Source organism: Thunnus albacares, chromosome 17 (assembly GCF_914725855.1).
Source record: "Thunnus albacares chromosome 17, fThuAlb1.1, whole genome shotgun sequence".
Classification (NCBI taxonomy): domain Eukaryota; kingdom Metazoa; phylum Chordata; class Actinopteri; order Scombriformes; family Scombridae; genus Thunnus; species Thunnus albacares.
Genome location: NC_058122.1, coordinates 15,182,505 through 15,198,844, shown reverse-complemented (window position 1 = coordinate 15,198,844; position 16,340 = coordinate 15,182,505). Strand labels below are relative to the sequence as shown.

Here is a 16,340-nt window from a genome sequence, read left to right as displayed (position 1 = left end):
TCTTCTTTTACATCACCAAAAACACTTATACGCACATCATGTCTCACTTGAAAATAAGCAAAGCGTGGATCTTATGAAGCAGCTGTTTGTAAAAAGAAAGTTTCTGTAGCATCGTTGTGCTACACAGTGACTCTCTTATATTGAAAGTAATCTAAACTCTCTTCCGGGTTTACTCTGGTTATCTCAGGCTACTTGACACAGCTACAAACCGCTGTGTTGCTTATTATTTCTCCCTCCCGTCACATGCTTGTCGCCTCAGCTGCTCCAGTCCATCTACCAGGGAGGCTTTCAATGGTGGACCCCCCACTACCCCAAACTTCACCCCCACCCCTACCCGGACCCCCATCCTCTCTGTAGCCCTGTGTGATGATGAGAGCTGGTGAAAGTGATTTGTGTTGATGTAGTAACAGCTTGCACTGGCTCCCAAAACTATTACCGCTGCTGTCTCAGCAGGAACAGATCATGGTATGGCAGCCATGACACCTCAGACCAGGTAACCATACAAAAGCCAGTGTGCCGCTGGTGTTATATATTATCAGACAATGGAGACTGAAACCTCCTTTCTCCACCCACTCACAGAGTTAGGTCTTATTTTATGGGATTTCAAATAATCCAGTGATTTGGGGGTGTTAATCTACACTTTGGCTTTTGCGTGTTAGTACCCAGACGAATCCTGCAACATCAGGGAGACACTGGGAACCACCCACTCACACACATTTTACACACCCACATTCTGCGTGGGATTGCCCTCTCATTGCCTCTGTCTCCCCCACTTTCTCTTTCACACACACACACAGAAATGCGTAAATACATGCAAAGTGAGATGACATGTGGGCTAGGGGCAGTAAGAAGGCGTATCATATGGAGTGGCAGCTGAGGATGTGAGACTAATCTGACAGGTGCAGGCTGGGAGAGTGACAGCATGGGAAGAGGGGGTGGATAAAGAGGAGGAGGGGAAGGGTCACTGCTTGAAACAGGGCGGCCGAGCTGATTAAGGGTTATCTCGCGTTATCAGCAGACAGGCTCAGTCGGTATATCATCAGTATTATCCTTATTCTCATCATCTTTGTTATAGATGGTGAAAGATTGTTTACACAAAAGGGAATCATTACACTATAACACATATAATGATGAGGATTGGGATTGGGAAGAAGATCTCCATTGTAGAGTAATAGTGATCTATTAAGCCATTGCAGTTGTTTTAGTTGTATGTAGAACCAGGGTGGCCCATTTGGTGTGCTTCAGTGTGTGTAAGACAATTAGTTCTGCAATGGCAAATAACTGTGCCACTTGTAGACTCAAAGGGGACATATCATGCACATTTCCAGGTCTATATTGTTAATCTGGGGCTTTACTAGTATATTTTTGCATGATTAACAGTTCAAAAAACTCCTTATTTATCTTATACTGGCCTTTATGCAGCCCCTCAGTTCAGCCTCTGTCTGAAACAGGCCGTTTTACCTCCTGTCTCTTTAAGTCCCCTCCTGATGAGCCCACTCTGTTCTGATTGGCCATCCTTTGAAAGCTGCCCTTCAGCAGACGTCCAGTGGCTTGGGAGGCCACGTCAACAAACCAAGCAACAAACTATAGTAGTAGGATTTCACTACTTTTTCTTGTTCTTTACTCAAAATGTCAACTTCTCAAATACATCTGTACATGTTCGAGCCGGAATCTGATCCAAAATATGTGAGTTAACAACAAACGGCCATTTATGATCATGTGCAATGAGCCGACATCAGCTCGTCACCAAGGTAGAAAAAACAGTCACAAAAAAAGCGTTCAGAGCAGATTGAAGCATTGGCTTCTGACTTGCAGGGAGCATTTCTACATAAGTTAACCTCACGTTTTGGAACTTTGACCAAGTTTAACATAGGTATGCAACATCATAGCGTAAAACAGAAAACCAGAAAAAGCATGCTATGTCCACTTTAAAGGATTAGTTTAACATTTTGGGAAAATTTTTGCTCTCTTGCCAAGATTAAGATGAAAAGACCGAGACCACTTTCATGTCTGCACAGTAAATATGAAGCTGGAACCAAAAGCCGGTCAGCTTAGCACAAAGACTGACTCTGTCCAAAGATATCAAAATACACCTACCAGCACTTCTAAAGCTCCCTAAATAACAAGTTGATTATATAATACACTTGTTTGATCTGTACAAAAACTAAGTGTAAAAAAGTATTTCTTGGTCAGGCGCACACTCACAGTGAGAACAAGACTTCTGGAAGTTACTGAACCTGGAAAGAAAATGAAAAAGCATGTTTCCCAAAATGTCAAACTAAGATTAAGACTCTCTTTACTGTCATTTCTCAGCACTAACATACATTGAAATGAAATTTATCCTCTGCATTTGACCCATACTATACACCCATCCTATGCAGTGCCCAGGGACCAATTCCAGCTCCCCTTTGCCAGGTGCTTTGGCACCGACAGAAGTTTAAACCAGAACATACATGTCTTTAATGGTGGAAGGAAACCAGAGCACCCGGTGGAAATCCATGCAGCCTGGGACAGCCGGGGTTCAAACACAGGACGTGTGTGTGCCCAAATGCACACATAAACACACACACACAAAAACCAACAGAATACATTGTTTTATCAAAAGGTCAGCATGTATGTGTGTAGTCAGTATAACTGATATTGTCTTCCTGTTGTATTTTAACTTATTTACTTTTGGATATTATAGATTTATTTTGACACAGAGCTTGCTCTTAGTTGAGGTCAAAGTTAATAACTATGACATCTGGTCACATGATAGGCTGACTTTAAAAGTTCTTCATTCCAACTCTGAACTTTGGAAGACTGGTTTCCAGTACTGTGGACTGTGATACTTACTGATTTACTTACTGATATATTTTTTCAAAATACCTGAAAGAATACCTTATCTGAGAGTGTGACAACCTCTTTGTGTGTTTTGTTGTGATCTTATGTCATTTGCTCTCAAGTATTTCTTGCAAAAGAGATCTTGACCTCAGTGACACTTCTGGAAAAAATAAAGCTTAACTAACTAAGTCCGTGACCTTGACAAACCCTGTGATCTGCAGCATGTTATTTGATGACTGAATTACCTTTTTTCTATGTTCTTCATTTTCAAGCTCTGAGGTAGAGCAGCAAAGTTGTGACAGATTCTACCGCAGCACGTCCTCATGTGGTCATGTTTGCATTTATATCTGTGGATCAAAGCAGCCAGCAAGGGACTCCTGCTTCAATATTTATAGAGGTTGACAAGGTAGCTCTGGATCAGTATAATCATGTGTGGAGCTCTGACTAATATAGCTTTACAGACAGGCAATCAGCTAACTTTGGCTCTGCCTGGTGAGTTATTTTGCTTTAATGAGAAGAGCACATGCTCTTAAAGTGTCATGTGTCTATAGGAACAACAGATTCACATGCACTGTCTGTCATGCTTCCTTCTAGTTTATATATTATACATTCAGACTCTCATATTTATTTCTGTTTTTCTCTCCAAAATTTGCAACATCCACATGTTGTTGTTTGTCTATATTTATGTCCTCTCTTTCATTTTTTTCTTTCCACTTTTTCATCCTTCCTTCATTACGTGCCTCCGTGTGCCTCCGGAGGTTGCCTCAGCGTGTCAAGGTTCCACACAACAAACCACACGCTGACAGCAGGGTGGCCATCATACAGGCTGCATGCTGCATCTGTTTCCAGTGACGAGCATCAGGGTGAGATCCTATGACCTCACGGGATGTATTAACTATGACAGGATGCAGGTGTCCAAAATTAGCAGGAAGAGTCTAATTTTAAAGAGCTTTGTTCCCTGACACACATCCCATTTGACACAGACTGCAGTGTATCTCACAGGGGTAGAGGATGTAAAGTGTGATGGTATTGTTTGATAAGGAGAAAAGACCAGCTGAATAATTATTTTGTGTATAAGTACCACAAATACTAACGTGTTAAGTCTGATTCTAATATGCATTTCTAAAACAGTCACCACATAATATATTACATGTAGTAATAGTAATGTGATATATAGAGATAGTAAAGCAGAGTTTTACATGAACACGTCTGATGTATATCAGTCTAAATAAGCACATTAAAGGAATAGTTTGCCGATTTGGCAAATATGCTTGTTCACTTTCTTGCTCAGTGTTAGCTGAGAAGATCGATACCTCTCTTATTTTTGTCCAGTATTTAAATTATATGGCTGCAGACAGCAGGCAGTTAGCTTAGCTTTGCATTAAGACTGGAAACGGGGAAAGCCAGCTACCAGCTGTGTCCAAACTAGTGCCTCTGAAGCTCAACAAGATATAACATGTTAATTAGTGAGTTTTAGAGGTTCTGTTACCTTTAGACAGAATCAGACTAGTGGTTTCCAGTCTTTATGGCAAGCTAAGCTAACTGTCTACTAGCTCTAGCCTCATATTTTTCAGACAGATACAAGCTTGATATCGATTTTCTCATCTAACGTTGCCAAATATTGAAAAAGGTATTTTTCCCAAAATATCAAATTATTGCTTTTAGCTCTGCTTCAAACACAAACACATTAACTCATGTTTTCTATACTTGTACTGTGTAGCAAAATGTGCTGACTTGGTTGCCAAGGTAATGAAGGTAATATATTGAGAGGGATAATCCTGACCTCATCTGTTCACCACAGTGACTTAAACCCCCCGGCTGTTACTGGCTGCTCAGAATGCTGAAAACCTGCAGAGGCCATGACCTTTTTGAATTGGCAAAGCCAAACAGAAGGAGGGTAGATATTAAAGGTCATCTGAATGTGACCTTGTCAGGTCAATTTAAAACAACCTATATGAAGATTTGCATGTACTGTATCTGGAGGACAGGAGGGCACACACATGGCCAGGAAAACAAATACACAACTTGTTGTCATGTATTCATATATAATCACACAAGTGACCCAAACACATACACAGAAGCACTCACACACACATTTCTTGCACATGCACTGACAAACAGGTCTTATCTGACCTCTTCAAAGACCACCACATGGACCGTAGCACCTTTGTTTTCATTCAGTGAGCCTTGGAGACCATTTTGTCAGCTCCTCGGGTTTCTCAATGGCTCTAAACAAGATTTAACCCTTGGAAGGTCAGGGTGAGGTCAGTGGTATAAAGGCAGCACCAGGATTTACCTTCCTCCTCTATCATCCAGTCATCAGGTCCACATGCTGAAAATGACATATTGTTTTTTGAGCCTGTCTCAAGGACCAGGACTGGTTACGGTCAGAGGTGGATAAAGGATGCTCTTTTTATCAGCAGTGCAGAAATGTCACAGAGGACAGCAAAGATGAAGGTGAAATACCGGAAAGTCATTGAAGACCAGATAAAGTGAGATGTCTGTTGGTCCCTGTTGCTGTTTATTTGTGTTACTTGGTGTGGAATAAGGCGCACTGATAAAGTGAGGTTATACAGAGGATTATTTGAGGTTAGATGATTTTTAGCCACAAAAGATGCGTGGGTCAGTCGGTCGGTCCATCACTTTGATCCAGACTAAAATATCTCAACATTTAATGGATAGTTTGCCATAAGAGACATTCATGGTTCCTAGAGGATGAATCCCAGTGGTTTTAGTGATCCCCAGACATTTCCTCTGGTGGCACCATGATATTGACCATCAACATTTAATTTGGTACACACATTCATGTCCCCGTCAAGATGATTAGTAATAACTTTCATGATTCCTTCATTTTTCCCCTAGTTGCATCATCACATCTAATTTTAATTTGTCCAATACTCTGGTCTATGACCAAATACCTTCAAAACTAAGCACACTCCCATCAGCCTCTGCTAATGTTTTAATGCTAATTAGTTTAAATAAATGCTAATTTAGTGCTAACTAAAACATGTCAATTAGCCACACTGCACTGGACAATAAGAAAAATATAGAAAATCACCAGCCTTATCTTTTAACATTGTGTTTGTGAGCAAGTCAGTATAGCAGTGTTAGCATGTAGCTCAAGTACAGCCTCAGAGAGCTGCCAGCATGGCTGTAGGCTAGCTTGTCTCTCTCTTTCTCTTTCAGCCACTTCATCCCAGACCAGGCCCTAACCTCTTGAGGTCCTGTGTTACCTCCACCCTCATGCACAATTACCCGCCCAAGTGGAAGCTGCTCTGTCTAGCATGGGGCATATTTTGAGTCGGGGTGGGGTAGAGGGGAGAAGCTTTGCCACCCAATCTGGCTGCAGAACCCCATGTCTATGGAGTCCTGAAGGGAGAAAAGATTGGGGACATGGATTTTGGGAAGGGGGGATTATTGGACAAGATCATAGGCATGCCTTCACAGATAGCAGAGCGCTCATTACACACATAGCCAGTCACAGCACACAGACTTTAACTCAATCAATCTGCACGCAATGCTCAGACATACTGCTAACCCCCTACGTGGAATCAGACACCACACAGACAGATAATCCTTTCCAAAGTCTGTCATTTGATGTCCCCCCCCCCCCCCCATACACCCACCCACCCCATCCTCTAGACTCACAAGACACAAATAAGTATGTGTTATGCATACATTCAAGCATGCGCACACACTCACACACTCTAGGGAGGATTTGAGGTCACAGCATGAAGCTATTTTTTGGGTTTGGGGAGAGTAAAGGATTATTGATTTAGTAGGTCAGTGACCAGATGTACCCACATGACAATATTATAGTACAATTCAACTATATCAACTCTTTCTCACATTTGCTTTTTGCAGCCGTCTCCTCCAGCAATAGTAACATTAGATTTGTGTGTAGTGAAAGCTTTGACATTAAGTGCTTTTCTCTTCCCTCCGCCATCAGTAATGGCCTTGCTAATGTTTTTCTCCAAGGGCTTTTCATTCATGTCTAATATACTGCGATTCCATCAATCCATATGTAATGACTGACTTCCTTTCTGTGTCAACATCACAAGTCCCAGGGCCCTTGGTCTGTCCCTGCTCTTCATTTATAAGAATCTATCTTTTCCATCTCTTCATCTCATCTCTCTGTCAAACATCTCTCACTCAGCCCTCTTTTCACCTCTCAGCATTCACATCACGTCCTCTCCTCAACAATTGCTCAGATTTTAGGCTTGATTCAGGGAATAAAATGCAGCGGCTGTTTGATATTTCAGTAATACATTGACTTCAAAACAGCCTGAATTTAGTAGCCTCAGAGCAGATGAAGCTTAATGTTTAGCTGCTACCTTGCTCAGCATGTGTTTTCGCATGTCCCTGTGTATATGTATGCTTGAGCATATAAATGGAGCTGGCAGGACCAGAGAGTGGGACCAGACTCAGGAAGGAAGGAGCTCCACTCAAATTAATCTCCACTGGATGGCCCAGTAAAGGAGCAGAGCCATTTTTGGGAGCAAGGAGCCATCTCCTAGGTGAGTACCATGGCAACAGGCAACGTGGGCCCCAGCTTTCAGAGCTGTCCTTTTCAAGCGCCCGATCAAAAGTGGCAGGCCAGGTTTTTGTTGTTTGGCGTCTCTTACTCTCTTTCTTGCCCATTCTTCTGCCTCTTCTTTTCTCTCCGTGCATGACATGGCCCTGGCCTTGTTCACCAGGGAGGCTGTGAGAAGACTGTAGAGGGCGAGTGTCTGTGGGAAAATGTTGCCAGACAACACAGGGGTATGTGACAGTGATGGCAAGCTAATATGCCTGCCTGAGACTAAAGGCGGAATATATGACGAGCTGAGAATTGTCACATCAAAATTAGGAGAACTGCAGATTTGATGGTTGAAAGTTTGCATGTTTTTACTTGTTTTAGGTCTGAACATGAACAGGCAAGCTGGATAAGACTGGAATAACTTTCCCAACTCACTCAGATCATTTATTTCTTTTCATGACTTTAATAGCTTGTTTATCTCAAATGTTCAAATCTTCTTGTGTTTGACTGCATTAACCTTTATGTTTCGGTACTATTTTTGTCCTCATCTGTATTTTTAGCTATGCTAGTGATGGCTCTATGGATCCAAACTGAAATATCTCAGGAACTATAAAATGTATTGCCATGAAATTTTGTACAGACATTCATGGTCCCCTGAGGATGAATCTGCCTGACTTTGGTGATCTCTTGACTTTTCCTCTGATGCCATCAGTTGGTCAAAGTTCTTACTTGTCCTGTAAAATATCTCCACATCTAGGGGATGTATTGACAAAAGATTTTGTACACACATTCATGGTTCCCAGAGAGTGTATGCTGATAGCTTTGGTAATTCTATGACTTTTCCTCTGGCACCACCATGAAGTTGACGTTCATGGTTTTAAGTGAAATCTCTCGACAAGTATGGATGGATTATCGTGAAATTTTGTACTGGCATTAATGTCCCTCTCAGGACCAACTGCAATAACTTTGATGATCCCGTAACTTGGCATATAGTGCCATCATCACATCAAAATTTCAATTTGTCCAAAACATCAGTCTCAAATGTACTTTGTGTTTAATGCTGATAAGCTAATGTTAGCATGCAAACAGGCTAAACTAGGAAATAGAAAAAAATGACAGAATTGCCTTCAGATGTGGTGTTAGGGTTTATTACATTCGTAAAACAGTGATTATCTGGAATGCTACAAGGTGCATGTCAACCAGTACAGTGGTCAATAAAAAATAAAATCACTTAAAGTTATGTCCACATCACAGAATACACGCTGAGTAATTCAATGCATCTCTTGCTGCTTTTGAGCCACATATACTGAGTGGCTCTCTGTATGTTGATAGAGAGCCACCTTGTGGATAAATGAGGAAGTCCACAGAGAGCAATGGGAAGCAATTACCTTTTCAGATGGGAGATTATATGGATGTTAAGATGTATTTTCTAACAGGAAGTGGATAATATTTAAAGGCAGCAAGATAAAAACTACTGAAATGACTGAGCTAGAAGTACACACATGGAAATATTGACTTGATTCCCTGTTTTTAGTATTTATTCACCTGTATTATACTATATTTTCCATAATGTCCATGTCCTCCTTCCCTCACCTCCCTGATTCCCCCATCTAACGGGAGCCCATGAGCGGCCGAAGCCAGCCAAGGTAGCGTGACACTTTCTGGAAGATGTAGCCTTTGCTGCAGTCGGCCCCTGGTGGCTGGCTGACCACCCCAGTGAGGAAGAACACCTCCCTGTACAGAGTGAGCAGGGGGCTGCCGGAGCTCATAGTGCAGTCGGCGTTGGTCCGGGGAGCGGTGCAGCCCATTTTATTGGTAATCAGGTTGGGGTGAGTCTCCAGACACTGAGGCAGGCGGTTGTACGCCAGCTGGTTGAGGGTAAGCTGGCCCTGAAAAGCAGATTCTTGCTTGGGTTCTTTCCAACCGGTGACCACAGCGGGTAACTCTCCTGACATCAGGACGCTCTCTGCAAAGTCTCTTTCTGGCAGACAGGCAGCAATCACCTCGTTCTTAAAGGTGATGCGGTCACGAAGCTCAATTACAGCCAAGTCATTGTCAGGGCGACCTTCCACATAACGTGGGTGGACGTGAACTGTTTTTACGTACAATATCTGTTCAGTTTCCTCGTCAGTGGTCCTGCGCTTGCCTAAGGAAGTACAGGTAAGAGAAAATCTTTACAATGATGATGTTTCTAAAGTTCATGTACACACACTGACATGTGGGTCCTGTGATCAGTTTTTAACTGATATCTTTGACCTGCATATGCATAACACTTAAAACAATGTAGTCACATAATCTTCTCAATTTGTGTGCTGTGTATTTGACCTTAAAAGATTTTTGCATAAGCACAAATCTAAATTTAGGGTGTCATTTATGTACACTGAATACTGCATCACCTCATGGTTTAAATGAGGAATTAGACCTGAACCCCTTCTTATAAAAACAATACATATAAAATCTAAGTGTTCCTTTTCCCCCTCTTTGATGGTATGTCCCCCCCTGGTGACGAACTTACTTACTACTTACAGATTTGTTTCTTCTTATGTATTATTTCAACTTTTTTTTTTTCAACTAAAAAAATTTGTATTGCAGACTGTTTGGGCTACAGTCCTTTTTTGGACATTTTTGTATTTTTAATGTGCATAGAAACTTGTTTGGGGATAGATAATGAGTATTATTTTGTATCATGTGATCTCCTAATTGTAGGTAGAGCTGTTTTTTTTTTTGTCTGTATATATTGCCTGCTTTTTGTTCACATGGATGTTTTCCTGACAGAGACTTTGTAGGTCTAAATGTTGCACCATTAACTTTTTGGGAGCTTGCAAAGTCCTCCTTTTCCTTTGTGTGCTGCTTTTGTCCTGCACCTGTAGTCAACTGCGCATGGACTTCACATTAGTAAGTAAGTACAAATAACTATGATATTTTCTTTGATCATATTATTATAATTATTAGCAGTAGCAATAATAATAGTAAAGGTGTGATTATGTCTTTTGTCTACTCACCAACGGCCACTTGGGAGGGGCTGTATTTGTGAACACATTGAGCTGAAGTCAAGACCAAGTTCTCCTTCAGAATGACTCCGCTGCAGAAACCATCTGACTCTCTACTCTTCAGGAGAGCCTACGAACGACACCACGAACCCAGTGACATGCAGCAACATGAGTGTGTGTATGTGTGTATGTTTGTGTGTGTGTGTGTGTTCCTACCTGCCAGGGACACTCTTTAGAAGAACAGATAAGTCCCTCAAAGTTGCTGCGGTTGTTGCTGGACAGTCTGTCATCCCACTGTCTCAGACTTTTCACCCTACCACAGGGGAAAGGGCCTGAAAGAAGAATGTGAGATGCTAATGATTACTTTTTTAAGTTAGAATCATTTATTCCTCTATCTTCACACAGGAAACATACATCAAAATGAAGCCAAACTGATCACATACCTATAGCCTCACACTTATTCCTGTCTGTCTGGCTGAGCTTCCATCCACGGGCGCAGGAGCACTCGTAAGACGTGTAGCCTGGTTTGCAGAACTGGGAGCAGCCCTTGTTCTTTTCAAGGGTGCACAGAGTCTGGTCTGCACCGTGGAAACAGAGAGACTGAAGCCATCAGCACTAACAGCAGATGAAAAGAAAATTAACGATGATCACATAAAACTTGACATCTCCTCCTCACCTGTTTCACAGTGGACTCCTGTAAAACCGGACTTGCAGACACAGTCGTAGCCTCCCACGCTGTCCGAGCACATGGCTCCATTCTTGCAGGGGTTGTCTGCGCACTGGTCTCCATCTAAACACAGACAGCAAGTCTATGAGACGGAGTAACGCTACTAATGAATGTGCAGTGATGGGGAGTCGTTTTAACACAGCACTTACCAATGTAAACAGACCAGAAGATATCCTGGAAGAGAAAATTGAGAGTGATAAGTGCAGGAGAAGATGCATAATGGCTTCCTCTGTCATTTACCCAGTGCAGACGGAAATAGACAAAGCAAAGAGGACAAAGAAGGATTTCACAGTGAAATTCAGGAGCTCACCGTGCGGTACGAGTCCTGGAAGAGCTTTCTGGCCTCCTCATATGAGCACACCTTCTCCATGCAAACCTGCTCCACGGTGGGAGTCGGAGCCAGGTTACTGCCGTCAACGTTCCTCTTCGAACGGGAGATTACAGAGCTCGCCTGATGCTTGTCCAAGAACACTGGAGGAACAGTTAATGACTCAGCTGGTTCATGCACAACAGACTGAACTACACACTACAGTCTGACTGAACCTACACAGATTAAGTGTCAAGCAGTCATCAGCTGTTTAACAATTAAGAGGCAATTACGGTTTTTGAGGAAAAAAAAATGTAATTAATTGATAAGGCTATCTTTGCATTTAGACTACTGTCACAGTTGCCGGTGGTCTTGGTCTCTGGAATTTGCGACGAATGTATGATTTTCAGAGACTCTGTACTCAGATTCATTGGTTTACAGCAGAAATGATTAGTCAATCAAAACTGATTAGTTAATCAATGAAAAAATAATGAGCAACTATTTTAAGAATCATAATTCATCATTTAAGTCATTTTTCCAGTTACAATGCCCCAAACTCTGATTCCAGCTTCTGAAAGATGAGTATAGGCTGCTTTTCTCTCTGTGATTGGCATTTTTCAATATTTTCTGACATTTTATAAACCAAACAATTAACTGATTAATCAAGAAAACAGTCTGCAGATTAATTTTTAATAAAAACAGTCATTAGTTGCAGCCTACATTGGTTCATGAATAAATAAAGAGGATGATCATCATGAAGATGTCAAATAAAATTTAAAAATCCCAAACTTTCCTATCCAATAACATAGAAAGGCTGGTAATAGGGCAGAAATAAACCAAACTGTAAGCAATAAACAGAACTAAACTAACCCAAATATGCAGCATTTCATCAATTGAGTCTAAAGCTCCTGGACCCCTTAAAAACAGCATCTGTTCAGTGCTTTCATACTTCTGTCTTGTGTCTCATAAAGACTCCTCTTAAATATACAAGAAACACTGACATGACACTCAGCATGCTGCCATCTTGACCTCTTTTAATTCCTCACTTCCCTCTTTTTGTTGAGCCCTGCAGTCTCATCTGGCTCCATGCCGGTCTTCTCACCTGTCTGGGGGATCTGAATGGCTGACACAGCCCCCGCCAGCAGACACAGGAGAGCAGCAGATGCGGTCGAGGAGCGCATGGTGACACTGAGGTACGACCTGGATCTGAGTCAAGTTGTCGGTGCAGCAGGGATCAATGAGTTCTCCTAAAAACAAGTGCAGATTACAGACATGTTGCACAGAATAACTGGAAAAGTACAGTGAGCTGCAGAAGGATATGAAGCGTGGGTACAAGTGAGTGGTTGAAATATTAATGAAAAATGGCCACATTTGACACACAAACACATTAGGAACAATTATATTTAAAGAAATGTAAAATATGAAGTATCTGCTGGCTGTCATGCAGCAGTGTGTCCGTTAGTGGACTTATTGTGGCACTACATTGTTATCTCTTTTTGTAGCAGGTGGCCCACTGGTTGTTTATGAAGTTTACCTAATTATTTGGGGAGCTCTCTCAGGCCAGGATACATTACTTAATAAGCCTTCTATTGCACTGCATGAGAAGTTGTTTGTTTTAAGAACCTGTCTGATATCGAGGGAAATCAAATAAGCTACTGGAGATAGTTCTGTAGTGTAAATCTGTACTACAGTATAAGTAAATTGTGTGTACAGCATATACAATGCGGTTTCAGGACTGTCTCAGGTTCAGTAAAGTTTAATGATTTCCTCCCTCAGTACTGCATTCATCGAGGAAGAAATCTTATAACCAATAGTTAGCTAAGAATTTCTTAATTTGAGAACAGCACTAATATGTGTTGCTTTAGATTATGTCTCGGCCATCTTCAGGATTAATTAAGGCCTGAGCACAAAAGTGCCAAGGCCCCAACGGTCCCTGGCACTGAAACTGTGAGGAACCTATTGTTTTTGTAGAGATTATTATTATTCTAGGATACCATTGCATTTTTGGGGGGCTTGGGATGGTTGAAAACTCACGAAAATTGGCACACATGTCAGAACTTGCGAATATTTTAAAGCTCTGTAGTGATTGAGCTTGAGTGTGTCTGGTGTATGGAGGATATTTTTGGTCATAATTAAAATTATGAGTCCAAATAGAAAATTAAAAGAGATAAAATGAAAAAGATTATTATTTTACTACACTACTAGGAACAATCAGACCATAATTAAACTTAAAAAGAAAAATGAAATTGAAAAAGCAAATTTAAAATGTAAAATGATCATTTGAAAATATAAAGTTACAATGAAAAAGAGTGAAATTTAAAATGCAAAAGCTTAAATGAAAATGCTCAAACTGAAAACTTAAATTTTAAAGATTAAATTGAAAATGGCAATGGAAATAAGAAAAGGGAAACATTAAATATGAAACTCAAAAAGGGAAAAGGAAAAGCTTAAATGGAAACACCAAAACTAAAAGCTTAAAAAGTTTTTTGGATTTGCATTGGCACTTTTTTTACCGTTTGCTATTTCGTATTTTTGACATTCGGCTTTTCAAACTGTATGTAAATGAGGAGGCATGGCCCAAAGGCTGGAGGGAGGGTTTGAAACGGCAGGCGGCGCTGACTGCTAAAGAGCATAGCGAGTTTGGCAGATCAGTATGAGTCCAAACTAGAAAAGGAACCGCACTGTGCGCAGCCATCCACATTAGCTGCTAGCAAATAGTATGTAATATGACCATCTAACTCAATGATACTAATCAGTTTGATCGTTGGCATGTGATTTGTACATTCTAGTAAATAATGATACATTGATCCATTTAAGGATCAGTGTGTATGGTTTAGTGGCATCTTATGGTGAGTTTGCAGATTGCAACCAACTGAGTAACCCTCCCCTCCCCCATCCCGTTCCAGGCATGTAGGATAACCTATGGTGGCCGCGAAACTCACGAAAAACACGAATGGCCCTCTCTAGAGTCGGTGTTTGGTTTGTCCATCCTGGGCTACTGTAGAAAAAAGGCAGTGCAACATGGTGGGCTCCGTGGAAGAGGACCGCTCCCTATGTAGATATAAAGGGCTCATTCTAGGTAACGAAAACACAACTATTCTTATTTTCATGGGATTTATACACTCATTAAAACATACTTATGAATATTATATTCCATTTCTGCCAAGTCTTTTCCACTTAATGCTACTAAATTTTTACATACTGCACCTTTAATAAAAAAACAAAATTATCCTAATTATTATATCAAATCAATCATGACCTGCTGAGGGATGCAGGTGAAAAATTGCTTCAAGCAATACATCAAATGGAAACATTTATGTTTAATATTGTACATGATCCCTTACAAATAGCCTAAATAAAACATAAACCTCACAGTCCCAATGAACATGTCATAACACGTTGTAAATAATAAATCCTTATTATTATAATGTTTGTTTTTTTAAATCATTTATGAGAAACGATCCAATAAATGACCTCATATTGTTTTATCATCGTGACAGCGCAGTTTTACTGCAGCAGGTCATTAATTGTTGTTGCTGCCATGTTTGTGGGCCTGTTTGTTTACACATTCAAAAACAGACACTTACTTGTGAGTCCCAAATAGTCGCCTTTATGTTTTCAGCACTGAGGGTCAGCTCAGCAGAGTACAGTGTGTTCATTTGAATGGGAAGGGAGCCTAGTTTTTCTTTCTATTTATGTAGCTTTTACCAGCCAGATAGCATTAGCTCAATGGATGTTACAGGACAAAGATGGAGCCAGAACAACTGTAACGCATCTTCTGTGCAGCAGCAATAAATCGGATGCTGCGTTTCTTCATGATGCTACAATGTAACAAAAACAACATATTCACAAGTCCGTCATTGCATGGTTCCGGACACAGGGTGGGTCGCCACAGCAGATCAACTTGAGTCTCATGGATTCTGATGAGTAAAAACTACAATAATAATAACAGTGATGCTCGGTGCTTACCGCTCCGGACGAAACTAAAGTACCGGCCCGGGCTGCTCCGTCTTCCCGCTGGTCGTGAAACACACCGTGGCGTCCTGGAAGGATCGGGCCTGTTGATCTGAAACAACGGATGATGACCACATACGAGTCTGTAGTGCCCACTCAATGTTTACTGCGTGTGGTGGATGTAATGACAAAGCTCAGCCGTCAGAGGGCGCTGTAGGACAGAGATGACTGTCAGTGTGCAGCTCATGCACCTTGTAACTTGCAAAAGAATGAAGGTTGAAGGTTGAGATAAGGTAAGATAAGATAAGATCAGATAAGATAAGATAAAAAGAAGATAAGATGATTAAAAAGAGAGAAGAAAGACAGAAAAAATATTTGTTACATAAAAACGTTTCTCAAATTCCTGCCTTTAATATGTGAACTATGGATATTTTCATCCTCTCGGGGATGTAAAAATCCATCTGATGAAATAATCTGAGAGGAAAAAAATCATCATTTGGTTGCATTATGCACACATTCAGGCCATAATCTGTGACACCCCTTCAGTTTAGCATGTGTTTGTGTCTTTGTGCATGTATAAATATGATCATATGTGGCTGGAAACCAGTGCTAAATGACACACACAGGTATATCAACACATGCGTTTAAAAAAAAGAACCATCACTGCTATTTTCCTCAGCTGTGTGATCAGAATCAGACAGTCCTCAGATGTGCACACTTTATCAAACAAAATGGGATGCTACCTGCTGTGATCAATAGGAGAAGCCGAACTGCAAACAAACACGCATCAGTCTAGACAACAACAAACAGCCAGTGACCAGATTGGGGCTCTACACAAATCAGCTAAAGTGGACGGGAGAAAATCAAAGTGGACATGAGGATTAGATGGAAACTGTTGAGAAAGTGAGAGCAGAGAGGCTGAAAGGTTTTTTGCAAAGTGAAGAAAGAGGAATATAACTCCTATCTGCAACAACAAAAATAAAGCTAGAAAACATTTAGTTTTAAATTAATGTTAAACTT

General features: G+C 41.0%; 1 protein-coding gene and 1 long non-coding RNA gene across 3 annotated transcripts; one reads left to right on the top strand and one right to left on the bottom strand.

Annotated features, from left to right (window-relative positions):
• The first annotated feature begins 252 nt into the window (after positions 1 to 252).
• Positions 253 to 3,011, top strand: LOC122967395. The gene is made up of 2 exons (XR_006398590.1): positions 253 to 493; positions 2,382 to 3,011. It is a non-coding gene; the product is annotated as an uncharacterized LOC122967395 (long non-coding RNA).
• A 5,463-nt stretch (positions 3,012 to 8,474) lies between these two features.
• On the bottom strand, positions 8,475 to 15,505 carry proza (protein Z, vitamin K-dependent plasma glycoprotein a). 2 transcript variants are annotated; one of them, XM_044332160.1, is made up of 9 exons: positions 15,336 to 15,505; positions 12,469 to 12,613; positions 11,370 to 11,530; positions 11,209 to 11,233; positions 11,009 to 11,122; positions 10,776 to 10,910; positions 10,549 to 10,664; positions 10,345 to 10,462; positions 8,475 to 9,488 (listed from the first exon to the last, which is right to left on the bottom strand). In XM_044332160.1, the coding sequence occupies exons 2-9, from the start codon at positions 12,545 to 12,547 to the stop codon at positions 8,953 to 8,955; spliced, it is 1,284 nt and encodes a 427-aa protein (XP_044188095.1). In that variant the 5' UTR covers positions 12,548 to 12,613; positions 15,336 to 15,505; the 3' UTR covers positions 8,475 to 8,952. The 2 variants fall into 2 exon arrangements, with proteins under 2 accessions (XP_044188095.1, XP_044188096.1); XM_044332161.1 differs by lacking the exon at positions 15,336 to 15,505 and adding an exon at positions 14,954 to 15,246.
• Positions 15,506 to 16,340: the final 835 nt, after the last annotated feature.